Source organism: Plectrocnemia conspersa, unplaced genomic scaffold, assembly GCF_051122295.1.
Source record: "Plectrocnemia conspersa isolate PC_06_02 unplaced genomic scaffold, ASM5112229v1 ptg000008l, whole genome shotgun sequence".
NCBI classification, from domain to species: domain Eukaryota; kingdom Metazoa; phylum Arthropoda; class Insecta; order Trichoptera; family Polycentropodidae; genus Plectrocnemia; species Plectrocnemia conspersa.
In genome coordinates, this window is record NW_028277172.1 from 22,248,068 (window position 1) to 22,273,352 (window position 25,285).

Here is a 25,285-nt window from a genome sequence, read left to right on the forward strand (position 1 = left end):
AAGCTACTGTAGCGATATCTTAAATTGTAGCTTTAAAATTATTAGCGAATCGCAAATCATGTTCAGAATTGTGTTTATTTATTGATTATTGTTTTTTATTACTACAATTTCTTAAAACTGCAATTTTTTAAATTTTGCCAAACTCACAAACATAAAGATAACAGCTATTTTTGATATAAATTCCGGAAAGCGTCCCACAATATTTGATTCTACGCATGCGCATAATGCTTCCTGTCATCAGATTCCATAATCTACGATTCATTTTTTTAATTCATGTTCTCAATTCAGAACTTACAATGATGACCGAACTTTTCATAATAACAATGACATCGCTGACATTTTTAATATTTTTATTCTGTATGTGATGATCACATACGGAATAAAAATATTAATCATAAATTATTTACCGTGATCAAAACTCACTCGCGAAATTTGATCACTTGATGGGTAATGTATCTTTGTCACATGATCGCAAAAACCTCCTGATGATGCTTGAGTGGGAGAAGCAGAACCAGAGGCTTCGGTCCTTTCTCTCTGTTACACGTACGCATTAACACGGTGTTTTTGCGATCGTGCGACTGAGATACAACGTTTCACCGTCCGCCATTGGGCGATCTGCGTTATGTTTGACACTTTTGTACGAAGTGCTCTAGAAGCTAGATCCATTATATAAACCAAGTTCTTCTTAATGTTAGAGAAAATGCATAGGAAATTCTTCAGATATCATAATATTTTTCAGTTAAAACCCTGTGGTTCATCGTTTTCTCGTTGTAGCGTGTTCACGCTATAAAGCATTTCGTAAAGTTGCTCAGAAGCGGCATTGGCAATCTGTCAATGTTGTATACGATCAAGCTAAATTAAAATTAATTCCGTCATGCACAGTATGGATAACCTCGGCCATGACTGATTAATTTTAAATGTCTAAGTAAAGAATACCATACTATTGCTAAGAATAAAAACTTGAAGTCACTCAGTCGATGTGTCGAAGCGCTTCTTAAATTTATATCGTTTGGTTGCGAGCCGAATTAAAACATATGGGAAGTCCTATCCGTATAATTGGAAAAAAGAGGTAGAAGGTTTTGACGCTGCAAATCCATACGTTACCACCATGGCAATCTAATATTAGCAATTAGGAGTTACTTTATTCTTAAACTTTTGTTTAGGTCCGCTAAAGATGTTTGTAGCGCAAAAGTGGAAAGTGCCGTAGAACGCGGAGGACGATAAGCAGCAAAAGCGACTTAGGGCGTCCGATAGCGAGGCACAGCCTTATCTATACGACGATCTCGGTCTGGACAAGTTTTTGGTCGGGCGTCGACAGCTCGGAAATAGCACCGCGACTCGGAATCAAGAGGGCTGTAACAATACTCTGTCTTGTGGCTTAGAACGTCGGGTTTGCAGCTGGGTCTATCAGTCATTTTTGCATGCGTGATCAAGCTAGGCGACATGCTTTTGGTGAATGTATTATATAGCGAATAAGACACAGTATATCCGCTGTAGATTTTTATTGATGCTATAGAAAAGGAAGCTCTCTCCGTCAATATTGGTTTTCACACTACATTTGAAACTTTTTTTCCTAGGGGAAACATTCAAAATACACTCCAACCAGCATTGGTGAGAGATTTCTATCCATTAAAACCCCCCTTATTTTACCACCACTTTGAAAACGGCTTTCATGCAATGCTTCAGGGAGGCAGCTACTTGAGCTAGAATCTCTTAGACGTCTTGGCTACCTTTAAGACCTTTGTTCATCCCTTCGCTCGTCCCATTCCTTGGCAGAAATTACTCATGGTACGATTTGTGTCCAATGGGTGCCTGTGTAAGGTGGACATTTAATTCACCGTGTTTTCTTTGGCTCCAAGTCTTTAGGTCCAGGATAAGTCTTCGCATCCATCGCCCTTTTGTGGAGGCGTCCCACTGCTTACGTGACTTTGTTATGGTCAGCTCTCTGGCTTCATCCTTGCTTCGCAAGGATGGCAAATTTAACATTAAATGAAATACAAAAATGAAAAACTATTTTTTAATATATATTTATCTTTATGAGTTTTTTACTTTATTTAATTTGCTGATTAATAAATTATTAACATTGCTTTAATAATTTGTCAATAAAAATATTATTTTTTTGTTTAAATATTTAGGATTTGAAAAGTCAATGGCCGATAATTATCGCGCTTGGGTCGAATAACGATCGGCAAGGTGCGGTGAGGTGTCGGGAGGTAAACAGTGTGCGAGTCGGTGTCGGCCAGGATGGCGTCGAAGGGTTCGTCGGACGTAAGTACAACCAAGGACGAATCTTCCTTAGAATCCAAACCGCGGTTGCGTTCCGGAGCCCCCCGTACCCCTCCGGACTTCACGGGCACGCCCTTTTCGACCTCGATGACAGCTAACACCTCACACCTTCGTGTTATTTGTGTCCGAGGCGTGGCTTTCGTTCGAGCGTTTGACGTTTCGCATCTGACAATTCGCACCGGCAGATTGATAACAAACGTCACGACTACGTTGTCCCATCCGCATTTTAACTTATTGAAACTTTGCCGCTTCGGTGTTATGTGTTTATGACGTATTAACAAAATTTATATTTTTAGATAGCAGCTAACCTTAGGTTACATTTCATGGCGTAATTATTCATAAATGATAAACTCACTCAATGTGTATGTACATAGGTTTATTATTATAAAAGTAATTGACGTTTCAATGCAATATTTTATGATTTACTCATTGCAATGCCACCAGTTTATGATGTTTACTCGAATTCAGTAATATAAATTCATCGCAATGGAATTATTCTTTTTTCAAACAATTCTTATAAGGATATTTAAAATGTGGTGACATTTTAAGTTGTTGCCAATAATACAAATTTTATTTCATTCTAATTACAGAACAAAGTTCACCTGCCGTGCATCATTGTTCTAGAAGTCTTACAGATGTTCCATAATTCTGTCACATCCATCTACTCCAAATGTGCTTGTCTGTCTATAGTTATATATTATCAAGCATATATGTATTATATTCTATTCTATTCTATGGAGCACTATATAGCATTAATTTACATCCAATGCAATTAAAAAACTCAAGTATCACAAAATGCATATTTTATAGGAGAGCAAAATACCGATAATAAGAAAACTTACTATATAATGAAATTTTAATATGGTTATGGGGGTCAAATTTATTTTAAAAATATGAATTTATTTGTTAAACATTTTATTCATTTATATACAATTATAAATGACAAATTTTACGTATATTCGTTGCAGAGAGCTATTCATGGGACGTTCACTGTTCTACACTCTGCATTTAACCCAAAACGTATTTATGTAGCAAAACTTAGCCTAAAACGTATTTATAAATACGTTTTAGGCTAAGTGCGAACAAGTGGCAGCGAGTGAGCGTTGATCAGAACAGTGAACACCCCATGAACATAAAAGAAAATATTTTATATTAATTCTATAAAAATAATATTAAGAGCCTCTGAATTGATATAAAAAAATAGTGCAATAGATTTTAGAGCTCTGCATTCTATTAAAACTTAAAACTTTTTTTTTTTAATTTACTACATTCTTCTCAAATGAATGGCAACGAAAATTTATTGTTTTGACGTCAATTAATGCGTTATTAATAGTTTAGGTATTTTGCGTTATTAATAATTTAGTTATTTTGCCTAGCATACATTTTTTTATAGAAAGAAATGGCAAACTTATCTTTATCTGTGAAACACAGATTATTTTGTATAGTCAACAAGGCCAAAGTTATAGCATAATCTTACAAATATGAAAAAAATTAGTACACTATTTTATCACAAATATCAAGACAGTAGCCCAACAAAAGTCAGAATGCTTTTGAAAATAAAATGTTGTCATTTACATATGTACCCGTATCATAAAAACTAATCGATCGTTAAACGCATATCAAAACGGTTGTCTTTATCAATATTATCAGTAAGCTAATCAGTGGTAATGGATGGCTTTTCACTCATCACCTTATCAGATGCGACGAATTTCACTGAAAATTCATCCTTTCATATTGTTTTAATATATTAGTTTTGGGGGATTAAGCAAGCACAACGTTGAAGCACAATCTGCTGCTTTAAATAAACCTTAATGGGTACTGATGTTGCCTGCCGAGTAAAATAATCATTTCAATTTTCATTAGCCTTGCTTTCAGAATAATCCTTCGTGCAAAATTATTAATTTATATATTATATAAAATGTTAATCATTATAAACTATGAGTATACTTGTTTTTGCGTTGATTGTTCAGCAATAATTTAACGTCAATGTGACTCAAAAATTGTATTAGATGAGAAAATCAAGTTTAGCATAACTACTAAATACCAAATTACTTTAGGTAAATTCATTGAAGCATATTAAATTTGCTGCCAGCGTCCGACCGACTCCGTATAATGGTCCATCACTCGTATCGTCACATCCTAGGAGACGACGATATTGTCCGAGACGAGCGTTAATTAGGCTTTCCCTGTCGCCCTAGATTAGTCAAAAGGATCCAGCTCGTGTCCAGCGGTCGTGGGCCACATAGGTAGGGCGGCCGCTATTGTTTAGCCTTGCATAGCGTTTAGCGCTCTTTAATATATCGGCCGCAATTTCAATTGAGAGCATCCGCATTAGAGACAGAGCAGTTTTACGAGTTGCGCACCATTCCGCAAAGATCGTATCTGCCGCTTCGTAGACATAGTGGTCTTCCTAGCGAGGAAGTAGCTTCGTGGCCCCTCGCCGAATCGACACGTGGACGGCCCTCTTTATGCTCCATTCAGGTTCGCGATTTAGAAACGGCACAGGCGAATACTGCATGCGAAATCCCTTTCAAAGGACCGACCCTACGCTGAGAAGAGGGTCGCTTTTGCGGGACGTAACGAGGCAGCCTTTTTTCGTAACCCTAAAGACAGTTCTTACGTAACATGAACAAACTACAATACACACTGTCTGTATATATTCTCATTCAAGCCTCAGTCAATCGTTATTCTTACTGGATTCTGATTATATTCGTATTGGGAGTATCTGGATAATAGTTGTACTGAACACGTGTATCTTTGTATATGGCCATAGCGATTAATCAATGGCAGGATGATACTATTTTTTTAAATAACTAACATCGTACATATTAAAAAGCAATGTATGATATTTAAAATAATATAAATTTACAAATAATTTATTCGAATCGGAAATACAGTTGTAATAAATATTTATAAATACTGGCGAATGCGCTGGCTCTAACGCAATATGTTCTTCAAGAACGCGTTGACTGACACTGACGAATTTTTAATTCAAGTATTTTGAGGCGAAAAATCAACGAGATTCTGAGAATAAAAACATTATCCAAAGGCATGTATGTATGTCATGCCCAAAATGGTTACACCATTACACTCCAAAGGCATCTATGTCATGCCCAATATATTTTTTATTTTTTGAAGCCATTTTAAATGACTTGATGATACAATTTCCAGTATTTTCTTTCATTAGTAACTCAGAGATCTATCAATATATTACGGTATAAGGACCTGGCATTGTTAAATTAGTAAAATTCGTCGTAAAATCTGTTAATCAAACCGATGGATTTTGAAACAATTTTTTGACCAGTCTGTACCAACCGCTCAAAAGAAAACAATTTTTGTCTGGTAAAGGGTAGTCTTATCTTGTCACTTAGGTAAAATTCTGCAACATACATCATCTCTTGAATCGACAAATTTATTTCATCAGCTTTTGAAATTACCAAATATTAATTTTTATGTAAGTTTAGAGTTACGTAAGTTTTAAAAATGAAACGTTTATTTTGACTAAATATAACCTTGCGTACTATAATTTCGATCCCAAACATATATAGAAAACTTGCTTTTATCTTCTATCGATGTTTCGACTTGTCTACCTTTGAAACGAGGGTGTCGAATGAACGTATTCTATGTTCTGGATGTAGGAAGAAGTAAAATTATTTATTATACTCGAGCACCAAAAAGTCATGAACTATGCACATATCAAGTGGATCAATAGCAGCCGCCGGTAGCGTGTACATGTGCTTTCGACTGCTGTTCATAAAGCTCCCGAACTTTTATTTTATATATTTTTTGAGCTTAGTACGTATTCAAAATAAACCAGTGCTTTCACTGTTCCTTAACTGGTTTGTAAAATATAACTCTCGAGAAACACAACCATTTTAAAAACCGCACACGCATTGAAATCTTACAGAATAGCGCAGTCTAGACTAGTTATATTTACTTGAACAGTTCTAACTTATAAACAAATGTTATACTATATTTTACCATACTTCATTGCGCGTATATGAAGGTGTTCGTTCGCCGTTTTTCTCTTAATCGTTCACATGCGTGCAAGATACAGACATTTTATGAGTCAGGGATTTATTTAAAAAAAATATATAATTACACTATAAATTTAATTCTTTGCACATGACATGCATTTTTTGCCTAAAATCAAGGGGAGGCGAAACAAATTTATGGCCGTTGTTTTTTTTTATAAATAAACTTATCAGATTTTTTTATAAACAGGGACGTCAAAAAATAGTACTGGAACCCTACTCCCCTTTAGAGTAATCAATAATATGTGTGGACTCTGTTTAAATTTATTTGAACTGCTTGAATGAAGAAACATATTCTAACAAATCGTTGTTAAAATATCTGTACCTATTTTTTAAAGAATGTTTTTTGGTACTTGAATGACGGCGTCACGCTCCAATCCCAATGGTTATATATTCCCCGCTGCCTCATATTGCTGATTTTGTCAAACAACATACATATGTTTTAAAATTTAAACAGTTTAGGTGCAAACGAGCGGCAGCGAGCGAGCGTTAGTCAGAACAGTAAACACCCCATGAATAATTGTCGGCAACGAATTTACTTAGGGGCGTGAAGGACATTTGTCCTGCCTTGAATTTAGCCAGAAAAATACATTTAATGATATACTATGAACCTTAATGAAATCAAAATAATAAAAAAAAAACGAATTTAGACTATGCGATTTTTTCTCTTCACCTGGATAAAGCTGAAATGACGTTATTGGACCGCACGCTGCATGTACAGTCTATTTTTATAGCTTTGTAGTACAAAGTATCCAATTTGTTGTGGAAACTATTAAATTTATAGTGCAATTAATTCACACCCTTTGCTTTTAATTAAGTTGTTCCATCGCGATATTAAATTATTTATTTTAGATGCATTTAATTACGTTAGTTGATAGCACATGTCCACTACAGAATGTCTTTTTTTATTGCTATTATTTAAATATTCAGATGATGAATTTTGTATTTTAATTAATTCATATCATATATATCCTATTTAGCATAAGGTTCATCTCAAACGCTTTCAGCCTATTAATTGTATTAATTCAGAGGAACGTTCGCACCGAGCGTTCCCACTGCGATGGCGCCGGCACGATTTTATTGCTTTTGACGTGAATTTTTGACTTCTGAGAAGTGATAATTGCTTTGGCGCCCTCATATTGACCAAAATTTGGTTTAAATATACTTTGATTAAATTCTCTCATATCATAAGTCCGTAATTATATCGATAAGGATAGCTATCATATTTTTAAAGCATAGTGTAATATCGAAGTGCAGACAAACTATGGAGCAATATGTGAGATGCGATGTCTGTCTGTGTTTATTCTTCCACTAATTCACCCTGAGAGATAGGTTGACTTAGTTTGTATTTTGGACTTGACTTGGTAAAAGTTCTAAAACTATGATTCATTTTAGAACTTTCATTAGGTTAGGTTTGGGTTTGAACAGCAAATGGACGTTTCGCAACTGTCAAATTGAGTTTCATAGATATTTTATAGCAGCATATAATTTCACTAGTGTTTATCGGTTGAATTATATTTTCGCTAGAAGGAATATATATCTACCGTTGAAAATGTATTTAATATCGTATGGATATATCGCATATAAATAAATAATCAGTATGTGAATGTATATACGGAAAAGTTAAAATCATATAATTTTATGTGGCACCTGCCAGATAAATTATATATTCACTGAAATGACATATTTTCATACCAGAGAATTTCTGGCTTAGAATCAGGGGCGCCATTTTAGATTTTTCCGGGGTAAAGGGGAGGGGGGCAAAAGTTGGCCAGTCAGTGATAGTTTTTTTTAATATATCAATTTTATTAAGATTAATAGTATTTGATTAAATGACATGCATTTTTCTGGGAGGGGGGGGGGGCAAATGTCATCATCTGTCCTTTCCCCCAAATGACATCCCTGAGTCCAGGTTCATTTTTGTCTCTTGAATGCTTCTTTAAATATGGTTTCAAAGTATATATGAAAAGTAATGGTGAAAGAACACGTCACTGTCTGACACCTCTCTATATCGAAATATTTTCTGATTGTTCTCCTTGATTTCAATACAGATTTTTGAACAATCTTACATCTGTCATCTACTTCGATCACATAATCTATTATTTAAAGCGATTGTGAGATCTTAACACACAGTAAAAAATATTAATACAATAGCATCAATAATCTTCAAGTTACTTCCTGGATTAGGCGACGATAATAACTGCACATCGTTACGACATCGCGCCAATGCGCCACTTTAAAGGTTTAGGAACTTTCTGAACATCCTTGGTATATACGTTATGCGTTTCTATCATGCATAGGCTATGTGATCACGTCAACTACGTAAATATATGGAAATTCGCGCTCTTTGTTCGTTATATATATATATTTTCATTATTCCACCACGATAATGAAAATGTATAACTTCCACCACTTCCTTTCTACTCGAGATTTGCGCTGTTTGTATTGAAATGTGTTCTTGCTATAAACCCAGCCAGCTTTGTTGTTCTTGATTGTTCGCATGGTAGGTCGCGGCTCACGTTTCCGCCGCGCCCTCCTGTTTTGCAACGTTTTCCTCCGCCCCGGCGGAAAAGTCGGCGTTTTCTGGCGCGAAAATCAATACTAGCCTCCGGACCGACCGTCGCCACCGCCGCCGCTCATTCGAGGTCAAAAAAATTCGATTTGCAAAATGGAAACGGCGTGTCTTTCGAGTTTTATTACACGGTGGAAACGCACTCGACCCACATGCGTACATATGTACGTACGCGTATTACGTAAGTCGGGCGGAATTGATTCTACGAGTGCTCTCGACTGGTCGCCTCCTTAGCCGCCAGATGATAACGCGCTTATTGATTTGGTATTCGCTCTTGTTCCCTTTCAGCAGAGTTTAGCACCTATGGTATTCAGGGCGGCGTATTGCCCATTGTTTTCGCGGTTATATAATATTACCGGTTAACAAAGGATACTTAACTCGATCCGCGGTTTTGCTGCTGCCACTTGTTTCATGGTGATCGCCGAGGACGATAAGCCGACTGAAAAGGTTCAGGTGGCTTCTAGAAACGTTCGATTTAGGCGTGAGCTCCATGCACATAGGAATACTGTAAAAGTTTTACTGCTACTTTACGTTAGTTCCAACAAAGACATATTCAAAAACTCAACAAATCAGCTTTTGGTCACATGATCAATAATGCAGTTTAATTGTTTCTTTGACGCAACTGATCCAAAATTTAAATACTATACCCCTATTAAACTGAATGATATTAAGTACAAATACATTTTTATATAGCGCTACAATATCAATGAAACCTTTGTTTACGAACATAATTCACTCCGGAAACATGCTCGTATTTTAAAACACTCGTATATCAAAGCAGATGTATCAATAAGAAATAATGTAAACAAGGTAATTCGCTCTAAAACCCAAAAATATTAGTATAAAAATTATTAATACAAAATACACTTATACTTTTATTTATTTAAATTTATTATAAAATAATTGCATTTAATTATTATTAGTATCGGAATCACTGCTATCACTAATAACTCAATGAAATCTTTTCTTTCTTTGTAACTTTTACTATCTAATGACACTTATTTTTGCCTCCTTTTGAGAATTTGGTTAAATGTGGCATTGTCATTAATTACTCGAATGGTGCTTTTTCACATTTTTTTCCTACATGTTACAGATATCCCTTAACTCATTTGAAGTGAGGGGTTTCTCAACCTCTTCCCTCCTCCTCTGACGAGATCGCCTCTTTTTTCCCCAAGGACACAATTTCATCGACAAAAGGGCTTTCAAAAAACTCCGAAAAAGAGATTTTCTTTTTTTTACAAATCAAAAACTATTTTTAATAAAACCGGAATTTCAATACCGGTATTACCGAGAGAAAAATAGTCAATACCGGTATTATTATTATTTTAATTAATTGACCGAAAAAATAATCCGAGTATCGTTCGCATTTTTCACCATGCTTATTGATTATCAAAACCAAGGCATTAGAATACCCCGGCAACTATTGTTTCGATGTATTAAATATTTTAATTACAAATTATTTCAATTCAAACTCTCATTGATTATAAAATAAAAATATTTTCGAAAATTCGGGCGCCAAATCTTTCTTCTTTTGGAACAATAAATTTAGGACAACATCGTCTTCGACAAAATACTATCTGATCGACCGTTTCTGGATTCCTCCTAAATTTTTATGCCAGGTTCCAGACCACCACTCACCAATTTATTCCAATAAAATATATTATTCGTTATTTTTTGTCAGGTACGGTTATCTGAAAAAACCTTACGAAAAAAGAGTACGTAGAAAATTGTAAATCTGTGTACTCAAAATGCGATTTAGATGATTGATTATTGTACATTTAATATTTATTTTAGAAAATCTCAATTATATTTAATTTCCAAAGATTCACCTCTCGTATATTTTTTTATTTATACTGTTAAAAATAACATTAACTAAATTTCAGTTAAAACGTTAAAAAAAATACGTAAATACTGCATAACTCTTTTAGTCGCAGACAATTTTTTCTAACATATAAGATTTTTTTTTAAATCAATGTTTTTCCTTTTTTAACTAATTTATGTCGTGTTTTAAGAATTTTAAACTTTTTTTTGTACTCTTAATAACGTAAGGTAATAAAAAGGAATCATATTTGATAATTAACAACAACTATTTTATGTTAATAATAAGTTTACATATTGTTTCTAACTCTTTAAATGTGTATTAAAGTATTACACATTTAAATTGTAAAATCTCATCTTGACTGCATTAATGAAATTTATCTTGAAATGACCATTATCATTCGAAGACATGATGCAGAAACATCTATGAAGTTACAGTACAAATTTGAACCCAAATGTTTTTCCATCAAATGAAAAAAATCCACCGCCTTTATTTTTCATCGACCTTCCATTCCGGAATATAAGACGCACCCCCCAAATTGTTTTCTCGCACTCGATTTCGCACAGTTGCCGGATACGCTCTATCTTACGCCGGCACCCCGACAAAGCCGCGCAGGACAATCCCGCGCCGACTAAACCGCGCCGTCATAGCCGCGCAAAATCATTTTATAACATGGTTTTTATTTATTAATAATTACAAATATATATATATAGGAAAAGGGAGGCGTCTCGCTACCGCTCGCGCCGACTTTTACTGTAGAACCAAACAACCTAACATTTTTTTAATGATATTGTATTGATTTATTTTCATTTCGGTATATTTTGTAACTGTCCAGCATCATCCAATCTATAACTAACTGTTCAAAAAGCGAATCACTAGTGATAGAGCTGTCCACAAAACAAAATAATTAGAATTAAAAAAATCATTTTCTTTCATTTTATTCAATTTTATAATTTTGATTTGCGCGGCAATGTCGGCGCGGCTTTATCGTCGCAGCAATGTCGGGGTTGTATTGCGCGGGATTGTCTTGCGCGGCTATGTCGGGGCGGCTTAGTCGGCGCGGGATTGTCCGGCGCGGCTTTGTCGGGTCCCCTCTTACGCCACATAAACGACAAACGTAGCGCACCCAATCTGCCCCGTATAAATGTATTGTACTCATATTTCCTCAATCCAAAACAGTCCAGATTTTGTTTTGATTTGACCATTTATTGCATTTCTTGGGACAATAACGGGTTTTGTTATGTATACGACTATACATCCCCTTCTTTAACTCACATATAAGAGTTGTCCATATTTATATCTTTATCATATGTTTCATAAACACTCGATGGTAAAATCCACGGCAGCTTTACGCTAATCGCCTAAGCATACTCGTAGTATCACTAGATCTTAACTAAGAGTAGTTATTTTTATTTTCATCTTTAACCCGATTTAGTGCACCAATTTTGACATTTTTAAATACATGCTTCAAACCGATAATTGAGTATAACCTACAGACTAACATTAGTCTTGTCAATGTCAATTTAAATTGTGGACGATTCGGCATTATAAGTTTTATAAATATTTTTACTACGAACCCTGACGTCAATTGGCTAGATTAGTTGTGCGCAAACTATTTTCATTTCCGACATTTTATTTAAAATTTTGCCGCGACCCATGGATAGACGTTTTTTAATCATCAACGTGATTTTTTTGTGTTGCACGCGCTTATGCTTCTGACTTATTAAAGGTCTGAATACAACACATACTTTAATGAAACAATGGTTTTATTTATGCATGTGGGTATATAAATATTTTTAATGTAAAATACTTTTTAAAAATCTCAATTATACGAGATATGTGCTTATGAAGAATTCATGTGTTGATTGTCTGGTAGTCGCAAAGACATAGAGAGTACGCGATCTGCGCCGCGTCGCTTCGCACTGCCGTCACATAAATAAATATAGAATTAAATAACTGCTCAAAAATATTGAAGATGCTATGACTTAGAGAAGTGTTTTTTGCACGATTTTGTATATAAAATATAATGACAAATTGTACGCATTTCACTCAAAAGTATGTAAATGTAACCATTATTTAACGATTGCTTTAATTGGCATTTAAAAGTTATACCCTGTTATTAAAATATGGTCTATTAAGATGTTTTTAAAGATCGATGCATGTGTATGAAAACCATGTACTTTCAATGCCATATTATCTTAGACACGTTTGCGGAAAATAAAATAATATAGCATATTGCTGTTAATTGATCGAAATTTTTTTAGTATCCATTACTGAATTTTATAAATCTAGGTCGTCAATAAAATACTCGAATTTTTAAATTCACGTTCTCTAACTTGTAACGTCTCTAGATAATTTGAATATAATTATCGTATTAATTATGTTTTTCTTACTTCTTGTAATTTCACAGATTATCATTGACGTTAGTAATAAAAGTCGAGCTTCGTCGCTTTATCATTAGTGTTATATACAACAATCAAACGTGCAAATTGTTAAATAAAATACAACAATATTTGCATAATATAAATTCATTGCATCGTTGGTAGATGGCATGTGTTTCAATAAAAACACATTCAAGGAAAAATTTGACAAGCTAATTATAAAATATATTTTGATTCTTATTAAAAAAAATAACTAATTTAATCCACAAATCTATTAAGATTTACTTTTTCTTTATAAAATAGGTACATTAATATATTTTGTAGAATATGCAAGGTAATACATACATGTGTTTCCCTTATTTAATCTAAGATATCATCTACTACTCTAGATTAGATGAAGCAGTAACTTTTACCTGAAAATAATTTATTTCAAAAACATTCATTAGTATTTGAGCTACGTGAAAAACGTGATGGATCGTTTACGCTTTGGATTCAAATTTCTCATTTTAAGTGTTGCTGTATATCACAGATTAAACTGTGTAACCATGATCGACAATAACACGCAAATGACGCGTGAAATCGTCACTTATCAATTCAAGAGTAATTTGACAAAGCCATCGGTTTATTTACATTTATTTACACATTGGTTGTTTTTATATAAAACCACATAACTCACTTTATATGTAATCTAATTGTGTATAACATGTTAATAATGCTATAATTCAATTATCAATATAATATTTATATATATATACAATAAAAGGCATTGATTACATATGTATAATATAATATTTGTGAATATTTTACAAACGGTGCTAATTTTTTTTGTTCATGTTATATCCGTACTGTATGAAGCATGTTGTCGACTGCCATTTAAACGTTTTTTCGGGAGTATTAACACCCGTTGTAGGCGATTCAGGATATCAGGATTATCAATGGCAGGATTGCCAGGTTGGCTTGTTCGTTTCACGGCTGCCATGCCATAGACTTCCCACGTTTTGTCGGTCGTGTAATCGTAAAATGAGCGGCGTGCAGGAAGTCTTTATCACGGGCAAATGCTAGAAGGTCTTGACATAGAAACGGCGCTCGTCTTTTTCGCGCTCGTCTTCTAATTTCTTAATTGAGCAACGCGAATTTCGCAAAATATGCACCGGGCCGAGTCGTCAGTTCATCACTGCCAAACCATCCACAAATCTTGCCGATGCGACGGGTTCTAACAGGGTTTCTTGTGTGTTAAGGTCGGTTCATTCTTTTCCTTCGTTTCAGGCATGAAGTATAAAATCGATATAAAAAGGACCGTGGACTTGAGCATTTATAACATAATCAGTTCACTTTGAGAGTGATTGATTGTTCGATCGAAGGGATGCCCTGACACTGGTAGTGACGCAAGGCAGCATTGGTTTATTGTTGTTCACGTGATTTCTGCGTGTTTTGTATATGTTCGCTTACGTGTAAAAATTTACCTTTTTTATTTTTTAATACAAATATGACCATTATAACTTAACAGGTTTCCATGATGGCTATTATACAAACTAAGTATACCATTAAATATTGAAAACAAAAAATTAGATGAGCACTATCCCACATATTTTTTACCAGCTCCTTATACCTATCGCTGAAAACATCCATGTGTTTAGCAAGCTCTTTCAAAAGCTGGATGGCTCGTACAATAGGAGCATTCTCAAGCGCTTAAGTCCCGGCCGCGACGGGCAAGAATAAAGGACGCGATCTTAACGATATATAAAAATACAATCGTTTAATCTCGCACTTTTTTCACTCAAATAATATAACTAGATTTTTTTGGTAATTATTAACGCTGCTTTCAGTTGTTTTATCAGATTTTTTAAGATAAAAATTCTTTTGCAAATATGCAGCAATTGCTTTTACAAAATGCAAAGTAAACCCATTTTTATTATTGATAGATATGTTATTACATATTTAATTAATTACAGCAGATTTTGTTGTTAGATTATAATTTTGAATTGTAAAAGTTTTGGTATTAAAATTGCTATGAAATGTTTCTCATTTTACAGATTGTTAATTTTTGTTGTTACAATGTTGATAAAATATATAAAATTCTGGTGAGCATACATGCAACCGCGTGCACACGGTCAGAGACCATCGAGAATTAGAGAACACTCAAAATTATTTTGTAGAGCTAGCATATGATATTTTAAAATAATCTTTTAAATTAGATAAACACCTACTTTCTTATGTTGAATTTACTTAATTATTTTTGACAACATTTCAATTGCACTGGGGTTCTAAAAATGCAATTTTTATTAATCTAATATTTAAAAAAATATATATAGATAATAATTTTACATTCTTTAAAACGATATTGCACTGAAATTTAATCGTTAGCATGGCAAAGGGCTAAAAAATTTTTTTTTAGCTTCTCTTATAGTAGAGCCACCCAATGATAGTTTCATGGTAACCATATATTTATGCACACTTTGGTTAGCTACTATTATATTCTTTGTTCTGTGGTTACTATACAGTTGTTTTCACCCTTTTTTCAGTCCTAATTGTTTTATTTTATTAATTAATAATAATACATAAACAACCACTATGTAGTTATTTTGATATACTATACATTTTTAAATGCTTATTATAAATTTTAAAATTATTTGCGAAAAATAATTGATGGTAAATTAGTATTGGTGTATGATATTTGTTTTAAATGTAATTTTTGCACATGTGAATTCGTACATTATCTGTAATTATATTATACAGTAACCCACTAACACGGTAAATTGGCGACGTGCTATTTGAGTGCGTGTAGTTAGAGGACTAGAAAACACATACAATTTTTGCAATCAGGCGCGTGTAGTGAGATGTCCTTTCTATTAATTATAAAATTAAATTTTAAATATTATATTTTTATTGTCTAAACTAGAATTACAAATCATGCAACTCACTTCGGAGGGTAGAGAAATGTATTGTCACAAAAAAATCTGCATTAAGAAGTGAGTTTATTATATAAAACCTTAATAGTATAATTTATTGAAGCCCACAAAAAGTATAATACTACAGTAGACCCCCCAATAACACGGTATTTGGTTGTGTTGTTGGGGGAACTAGAAAATACTCATATAATTTTGCGCAATATATACGTACGAAACAGGCGCGTGATGTGAGATGTCCTTCCTTTGGCTCGCTCAAACATAAAGTAACGGGCATCCAAATAGCACGTCTCTAATTTACCGTGTTATTGGGGGTCTACTGTAAACATATGTGTATCGCGCAGGAATACCTGCGCGATATTTACATAATAATATGCCATATACATTCGGTATACATCACAGTAAAGAAAAGTTTAATACAGAAAACTTTATTTATAATGAGTTACAATAAAACAATACTACTAAAATCATTATTTGTGACAAAATTAATAGATATTAGTTAATAGAGCTACTATTTTATTATGTGTTACCTTAGCGTTGTACAATTTTACAGATACATAATAATTTTTCACTTGATACTGTCCTGGACTGCTATTTTTATTTTTATTCCGGACTTCATTTAACCCTTTCGTTGCCGAAGTAGTGTATATCGGTTCATGCTAATGTGGAGAAAAATGTGTGATCTGACATTATCATTAAATTTATTTTTTTATGGGATGTAGAGTACTTACTTTAATGTAAAATAATATTTTTCCGAAAATATTTTTTAATATGTAATACATTAGATTGGCTCACTTGGCAATCCAATGGTTAAGCGTCTGTCTTGCTTTTTTGCTCTCTTCTCCTGCTATTTCCTATGTGAATGCATATATTATTTGTAATGCGTAAGATTTTACCCGGACTCCAAATTTATGAATATTTATTTTAAAAACGTGTGACTTAGTATTACGTGTTTAATCCGTATCTGGTTTAAGTCAAGAATTTAAAGCTTGTCGTTTTGTAGCTTTAAGTATATACTTACATAGTTACTTATTCACAAATTTGGCACAATGTTTTATTTATATTTCGAATAATAATTTTTAGTGCTGTATTGAATACTGACTGCACCACTCCGCTTTATACCTGATCTATTTTCAAAGGCATCGTCGTCTAGTCAGGTGCTAATGCTAATAATGATATTATTACTCAATGATGATAATTCATACTATGCTAGCAACAATCTGCTTGATTGAAACTAGTTATGCTAATTATACAGTTTTGTGGAAACTGACCTAGTGTTTATTTAATAATATTATATAACACACATCGAGTTTTTGTCTGTAAATAAACTAATGTGAAATTCATCATCAATTACTTGTGTGCATATAGGTATCTTCCAAGAAATGTATATTCAAAACATATGGTGATATCAAACAATAATAAATTAGTCACAATATCATCGGATGATACGACTCTGCGTTTGTCACGTTTAAAAGATGATGCACTTGAAAAAAATGTGTCTGTCGATGCCTATTGTTGTACATATTCGGTAATCTGAGACAATGTGTCATGTGAAGTGTCTCCCCCTTCATAAAGATACGTCGCAATTTCACCGGCTCGTTAATTATAATTGTCAAGTACCGCCGTGCGCGTATCATTTGCGTTAGTCGTGAATTTATTGATTTAACATAGCGCAGTGGAGGCGCGCATGTATGTCTGCGTATGGAGGTCGACCGATGAAATGTTCAGAACCGCTGACTAGTTGTTATCTCGGTATATATGGCGCCTAAGGATTTCGCCCAGAACCTCTCTAAGGTCCTCTCTTTACTTCTATAGCTTTCGACCGAAGAATTGATGATTGGTCGGTAGGTGTGGCGGGCGGCGCGCTAATGAGGATGTGCGTCTTCTTCGGCGTCCTCGCCGTGTGCTGGAAAAATGTGTTATTTATATGTTTTTGGGTCATGTTCGGCTCGCGGCACTCGACAGGGCCAACCTTCGAGCGAAGCATAGATCCATAAGAATCGGCTTCATCCAAATTGTCCGATAAAACGGCGATTCTGCAAGCGCGTCCGACACAGGACGCCGGAGACCGACGAGCATTGCTCATCAATATGTGCTAACATACCGTTTATTAACACAATTCGTGTCAGACGCAAGGTTCTGTGTCAACATTGACGAGCTGTGAATGCTCTTTGTTATTCGTCGTTGTTTCGATTGAAACTTACGACGAACGATATTCACGTTAATAGCTCGACGAAAGTGTGTCGTCATGTGGTTTATTTCAATCTGTTAATTGATCCTTCAGAAGATACGACACTAAAACATTAAGACTCCCGAGCGAACGTTGCGAGTAACCTGTTCACTTGGATTGAGCGTATAGAAAACCTGATCCGCCAGTCCCTAAAAATAAATAAAAATTTAACTTTTCTTCGATTATGATTCAGGCGTGCTTCTCGGCAGGTTTAATACTCACTACTTGAATAACTCTGACTGTGAAGGACGTTAAGTCAATGTTGAGTTTTTTGTACTCTGTAATGAGAAGGCCCGATCAAGTTATTTGCAATTTGATAATTTTAACTCTTAGAAAAACAATTTAACAAGAGAGGCGCGATTGCCCATTTTTACATGGCAAATCTAATACAGGCGGCCCTCGACTTTCGCACATAATTGGTTCCTGAAAATGTGTGCGAATGTTAAATGTACGAAAGTCGAGGGAAGTAAAAAAAATTGAAATTATGTGCATTTTAAAATATTTATTTATCAAGTAAATATAAGATGTTTAAGATGCATTTAAGAGACACGTTTAAGTGGGGTTTGCGGGCGTTTCATTTGAAAAGTTATCAAGAGTTAACTGTTTTCCACTATTCTTTTTCTTTTCTTCATATAGTATTTTATAACATGCTATGTTTTTATTGATCGCCCCACGCGCTTGAGATATGCGTTCTCCATTGAGATCACAATCTTCCATATTATTTAAAAATTTGTCAAGGTGCGTGAAGGCTTCATTCATATTTTTCATTGTTAAAGAGTTTTCCAAAATAAACCTGTCTCATCTACATTAAATATTTGCCTAGAGGAATATTCTACATTTTCAATAATTTTGGATAATTAAAAAATAAATTCTTTTGCAGCATATCCGCATCAACCGATTCTCCAGTAAATTTAATATTATGAAAAGAATACCTCATTTTAAAATTGTAAAACCAACCGTAACTTGCTTGAAAAACCGTGTTAAAAACTTTTTTTATATACCCTTCCAATCTTTGTGAAAACTAAGAGCTTTTGCTTGAATAATTGAAATACTCAGAGGGACATCTTTTTGATGTTGGTCATTGATCTACGATGACAAAGATTTTCTATTTCATCCATGTTTTTTTTCTGCTGTGTTTTTTTGGAAACATATCATTAAATATTGTGGAAATATATCTTTATTTTCCACAATTTTGAACGTATTCTTTAATTATATTTTTATTTTGCAAAATTGAACATATCGTAGACCTGTTTGTATCATATGAACGTCCGATTGAAGCAAAAAATTCACCGCTATCAGAACGTTTTTTTAAAAATTAAATTAAATTTAAAAAAATTGTTTTTTTTAAATGTGCGAAATAGCGAATTGTGCGAAAGTCGAGGGCCGCCTGTATAATGTTCGAAATGCACGACTTGAAAATTATGAAAATATTGTTTTGCAAAAAGATTCCTATTGCTTATTTTGCAAAAAATGATGTTTTTGTAGCCGCCTTAGATAAACTAAATTCTAGCTTTGGTCTATATTTAACCTTTAGAAGGCATGTATAACATGCACAAAATGGTTTTACCATTACAGTCCAAAGAAATTCATGTCATGCCCAATATATTTTTTATTTTTTGAAGCCATTTTCGTAACCCTAAAGACAGTTCTTACGTAACATGAATGAACTATACACTGGCTGTATATATTCTCATTCAATCCTTTTTATTCTTGCTGGATTCTTATCATATTCGTATTGGGAGTATCTGGATAATTGTCATACTGAACACGTGTATCTTTGTAAATGGCCATAGCGATTAATCAATGGCAGGATGATACTATTTTTTTAAAAGAACTAGCATATTACACATTAAAAATTAACGGAAACTTACCCGTAGATAAACAATATATGATATTTAAAATAATATAAATTTATAAAAGCTCGAATCTAATCGGAAATAGAGTTGTAATAAATAATTATCAACACTGGCGAATGCGCTGGCTCTGGCGCAATATGTTCTTGAAAAACGCGTTGACTAACACATTCACTAATTTTTAATTGAAACATCTTGAGTTAAAAAATCAATGAGAATAAAAACATTATCCAAAGGCATCCATGTTATGTTCAATATGTTTTCTATTTTTTTAAGCCAGACTCGATGATAAAATTTCCAGTATTTTAATTCATTAGTTACTCAAAAATACTTTTATCAATAGATTACAGTAAAAAGATGTAGTAATTTCAACTAAGTTCAAAACTTAGACGTGTAAATTGTTGTCCATGGTTCTCAATCTAAACATTTTCGTACATATTTTCTTTTAATACATTAAATTACTGTTTTTAATTCAACTCAATATTTAGGGTAATTATGTTTTGTAGAAATTTGTGACTTTTTGTTTGATTTTTAATTGTTTAGTCCTTTTTTTTAATATAATAAACAAGCAAATTCCGACTTAAGTTTCCGACCGTGATGATTATGATATTCGTCTGACTTTATGAATATTTCGTGTTTCAAATATTAAAAAGCGCTGAAACAATGTATTAAACAATAGAGTTTAATAAATACTTTGTTCTATAAAACGTATAGTTTATGAAATAATGTAATATAAATCTTCGGAAAAGTATTTGTTGCAGATTCGTGGGGTGTTCACTGTTTTGCCCAATAGTAATGCACGAACTATTCGTTATATGGAATATTTTTTTCATATATTGCTCATTTAAATTGTCCTCTTAAATATTCTTCTTTACATTCTGGTAATTATAAAAATTCGCTGATTATTTATTATATTATCTACGAGTGTAAAATTTATTTCTTCATTCATTACATTGTCAAAAAATATTTTTAAAAATGCGGGCTGTAAATCTTTCATATTTTGGTACAAAGTCTAAAAAAACATAATCTTTCACATCTTCTGGATTTACTAGTCAATTTATTCCAATAAAATATATTTCTATATTACTCATTAATTTTGTATTTTTTTCTAAAAACAGATTTATATATTTTTATTTTAATTATTGTACGTTTAATATTTATCTGAAGATTTATCTCTCGTGTACTTATTTATTTTTATACATGCTAAAAATAATAATTAAATTTCAGTTATAAATGTTTAAGTAAATATTATATAATAAAAAAATACGTAAATATTGCATAATATTATTCTTCTTTGTAATTTTACTACTTATGTTAATCTCCTACAATGAGCATCGTTTTATTTTTTAATAAATAAAATATGGATTTAAATAAAAAAATATTCTGTACTACTGGTATTTTTCTTTTGTAATACCGGTATTTTATTTTGTAATACCAGTATTTTATTTTGTAATACCGGTAGTATCGAAGGTCGATTTTTGCCCCAATACCCAAGAAAATTCGAAATTTCAACTTGTTTGTGAAAATATTATATTGAAAGGATTTAATTTAATAAAAATAAATTTCTAGAAGAAACACCATATACGGTATTAGTGAAAGTTTCTTTTAAATTAGTCATTTATGAGACGTTCAAACTCAATGATTGCGTATGTGTACATACATGATATGTAAACATCCACATATCGAATCAGATCAGCGCCTGCGGAGCTCGCTTCGCGTTCTTCGCAAATTATGACGCTCGATTAGCAACCGGTTTTCGCATATTTCGAAGAACAGGCTCGCTTCGAGGTAACTTGAAAAAAAAGATGTTTTCAATCATCCCGCTGCGTGTGGAAGGAAGGATTGACTGCAATCGCACTTTCTAATATCCTGTCGCCGATATCCATGCGTGATCGTCTATGTCTATTTTCTAATTGGACTCCCGGCGACCGTGACACCTATCCGCAGAATATGTCAGCCGTCGGCTGCCCTCGTTATATAATCAGCAAATGATCGAATGATATGATCCATCCGCGTCTCCTTGCAGCTCTCGAAGCCGTCGTCTAACACGATTAACGCCATTGTCGATGCTTTTTTATCATCTCTCACGCGAATCATAAGCGAGGTACTGTTTTTGTTCTTAGTGCGTCACTGAGCCCTGAAGCTCAATTTGATTCGTTAGTGTCACATAATTCGCAAATCAGATTAACTCCAGAATAAACTCGGTAGTGTGATTAAATTATCTCTCCGTTAATCGTACACTTGATAAGGATAATGCGAAGATAAAAAAATGCGGTCAAGTTTGAAACCGATATTTAACAGTATACACGTACTTGTCTGAGGTGGTTAAATTTTTCTGGTTATACAGAATTTGTTGCCTCATAAATAATCATAGCAATGATGCATTGTTATCTTGGCGGTATGCGAAAATGCGGTTTTAGCTTGAAATTATGTAAAGTGTGTTATTATAAAATGAACGAACTGTTTTGAATTATTATAAAATTTTAACCCAGATCGATAATACAAGCCGCAAGTATGTAAATACATGCTTTAAATAGTGCATCAAATAAAATTATGTATGCCATAAAGAAATAAATGCACAGTTCTTTTATAAATTGTCTTACTTTTTACAATCAGTATTTTATAACTAGATACAAAAAAAAACTGAAAATATGTTTAAATTTGACATTAAGATGATTTAAAGTTGATAAGTTTGCGAGCAAAAAGTGCATTTATGTCTTAAGTAAGTAACAATAAATCCGATATAGATACAAAGGAAAAACCACTATACAATATGCTTTCTCAGAAAATGTCTGGTACACATTTTTATGCCATTTTGTCATGCGGAATGCCTGGAAATTAAACATATTATTAACAGTTGATTGATTGATATGGAATTCTAAAACATAATTATTAGATATGATATTTAAAGGAATATGTTTGCGTAATATTTTTTTCTTTTAAATTTGAGCACGATAGACCAATAGTGTCGTTGATACCTGAAAGACCTGTGTCTGGAAGATCGGAATTAGTGATAATTAATTCATTAAAATTATAATCGTTCATCACAGATTAAGTTTTTCTAGATATTCCTCATCTCACGGATGAATATCGTTATGATTAGGTCGTACATACTATGTATAAAATATCTAACAATACTTCAGTTCATAAAAACTATCATATATGTATGAATAAATAAAAAATAGTATTAAAAAATTGATAATATTACATAATTCAAATTTAAAATATTGTTGTATTTTATAAAAAAAATATATATTATATTTAAAATATAGAATAATTGTAAACTCAATCGATCGTCACAGATGAAGTTTTCCTAGATTTTCTTAATCTTACGGATGAATATCGTGATAAATAATTAAAATAAAATCGAACTAGATTGTGCATTATAAGCTGTAATAATAATTCATATTTGATAAAATAGATGTCACTGATTTATTTATTTTCGATTTTATTATGTGGTATCAGTAGTTGTTGGTTGTGTTTACACCGTTGTAACGCATTTAGTGATGTGATTTCCTGTGTATTAATAAATAACTTTTATAGAAATCGAAAGTTTAGATTTAAAATATGACTTCCTGATTTGATTTTAAAATATTGTTAAATCAGACTGTTAATAAAAACGTATAAAAGTCTTACTGATCCATAAAAAGGGTAAGAAGGGAACAAACCGGTTACAGTTTCTCTCTGCGCCGAGTGAAGTATTTTGGATAATTCTTCACAGCTATATTTACAATTGCTCGCAGCAAATCTTAGTGAGCCAAGAGCATGTTTTAATTTTTGTCCTACACGATCCATGGTTATCAACGTTGTATTCTTATTGACGATGTTGAATTGTGTATATTATCTTTTTGTTTTTTAAAAAACCCTTTGATAAGGTTGGTTATTGCATTTTGCTGTAAAAACTCAAACTCTCAAAAAGTAGTATTTCACGCGAGTTCCGCGCCATGCGTTTTTAGTCTGTAATATAAAGTTAACAAAAGTTATTATGCACTTCAAATAGCACCCAATAACAGTCGTGGTAATACGTAGACACATACAATGGCACGGCACTAATCCTAAGAAATATTAATATAATATTTTTTTGTTCTTTCGTCTTTGTTGTTATTTATATGAAAGTAAATAAATAAAATAAATTAAATATTTTAAGATTATCTTATAGAGTCGTAGTCGGGAAAAAATTCCAATGCCTCCACGCTCTGGTTAAAAGTACACATTTTATAAGGTAAAAATCATCCAATGGAATTGATTAGATTTTATTTTGTGATTTACTGGTTAATCGTAATCTACTGATTAAGATCCTCCTATCTTCTAAATTACTCGTCGTTCGGTAAATAAAACTTAAGACTGAAAAGGTTGCCGACCCCTGCTTCATAAAACTAGTCTTAACACATGATCTTCAACTTGGAATCCACGCGAAAGCACATATTCTAACATCAGTGGTAGTTTTTTTTTTATTATTTCGATTTTATTAGGGTTCACAGTATTACATTAAATGACATGGATTTTTCTAGACAAATTTAAAAAGAGGGGGAGGAAATGTCCCCTTTTTATCCCCCAAATGACATCCTTGTTTAGAATCCACGTCAAAAGCAATAAATCGTGCTTGAAAAAGTTTGTACATAATGAGACTTTTTATAACAATATTACGACTTACAATAAGCCGAATTTTAACAAACTGGAGAGCGCAAAAAACAATTATCCCTTCTCAGAAATCAAAAATTCACGTCAAAAGCAATAAAATCGTGTTGGCGCCGTCACGATTTTATTGCTTTTGACGTGAATATTTGACTTCTGAGAAGTGATAATTTTTTGCGCCTTATTGACCAAAATTCGGTTTGAATATACTTTAACCAATGTTCTCATAATAGTAATCCGTAATTATATCGATAAGGATAGCTATTATATTTTTAAAACATAGTGTAATATGGAGAAATATGCGAGACGCGACTTCTTCCGCTTATTTTCCCCTGAGAGATGAGTTTGCTTAGTTTTTATTTTGCGCTTAGCATAATGAAAGTTAAAACTAATTATAGTTTTAGAACCTTTATTAGGTTAGGTTTGGGTTTGAATAGCAAATATACGTTTTATAGGCATTTTAGAGCCGCATATAAATTTCATTGGTGCATCGGTTAAATTATATTTTCGGTAATAGTAATATATATCTACTGGTGAAAATGTATATGAATTTCACTAGTGAAAATATA

The 25,285-nt window shown here is 32.9% G+C and overlaps 1 protein-coding gene and 1 long non-coding RNA gene across 5 annotated transcripts in view; one reads left to right on the forward strand and one right to left on the reverse strand.

Annotated features, from left to right (window-relative positions):
• Positions 1 to 2,219: 2,219 nt before the first annotated feature.
• Positions 2,220 to 25,285, forward strand: part of Atpalpha (sodium/potassium-transporting ATPase subunit alpha) — a 58,259-nt gene continuing 35,193 nt past the window's right edge. For all 4 annotated transcript variants that reach the window (XM_088189410.1, XM_088189414.1, XM_088189412.1 and 1 more), the window contains exon 1: positions 2,220 to 2,268. In XM_088189410.1, the coding sequence (XP_088045536.1) occupies positions 2,245 to 2,268 (24 nt within the window). In that variant the 5' untranslated portion in view covers positions 2,220 to 2,244. The remainder of the gene's footprint in view (positions 2,269 to 25,285) is intronic.
• Positions 16,604 to 16,867, reverse strand: LOC148233420 (uncharacterized). Its single transcript, XR_015810381.1, has 2 exons — positions 16,730 to 16,867; positions 16,604 to 16,657 (listed from the first exon to the last, which is right to left on the reverse strand). It is a non-coding gene; the product is annotated as an uncharacterized LOC148233420 (long non-coding RNA).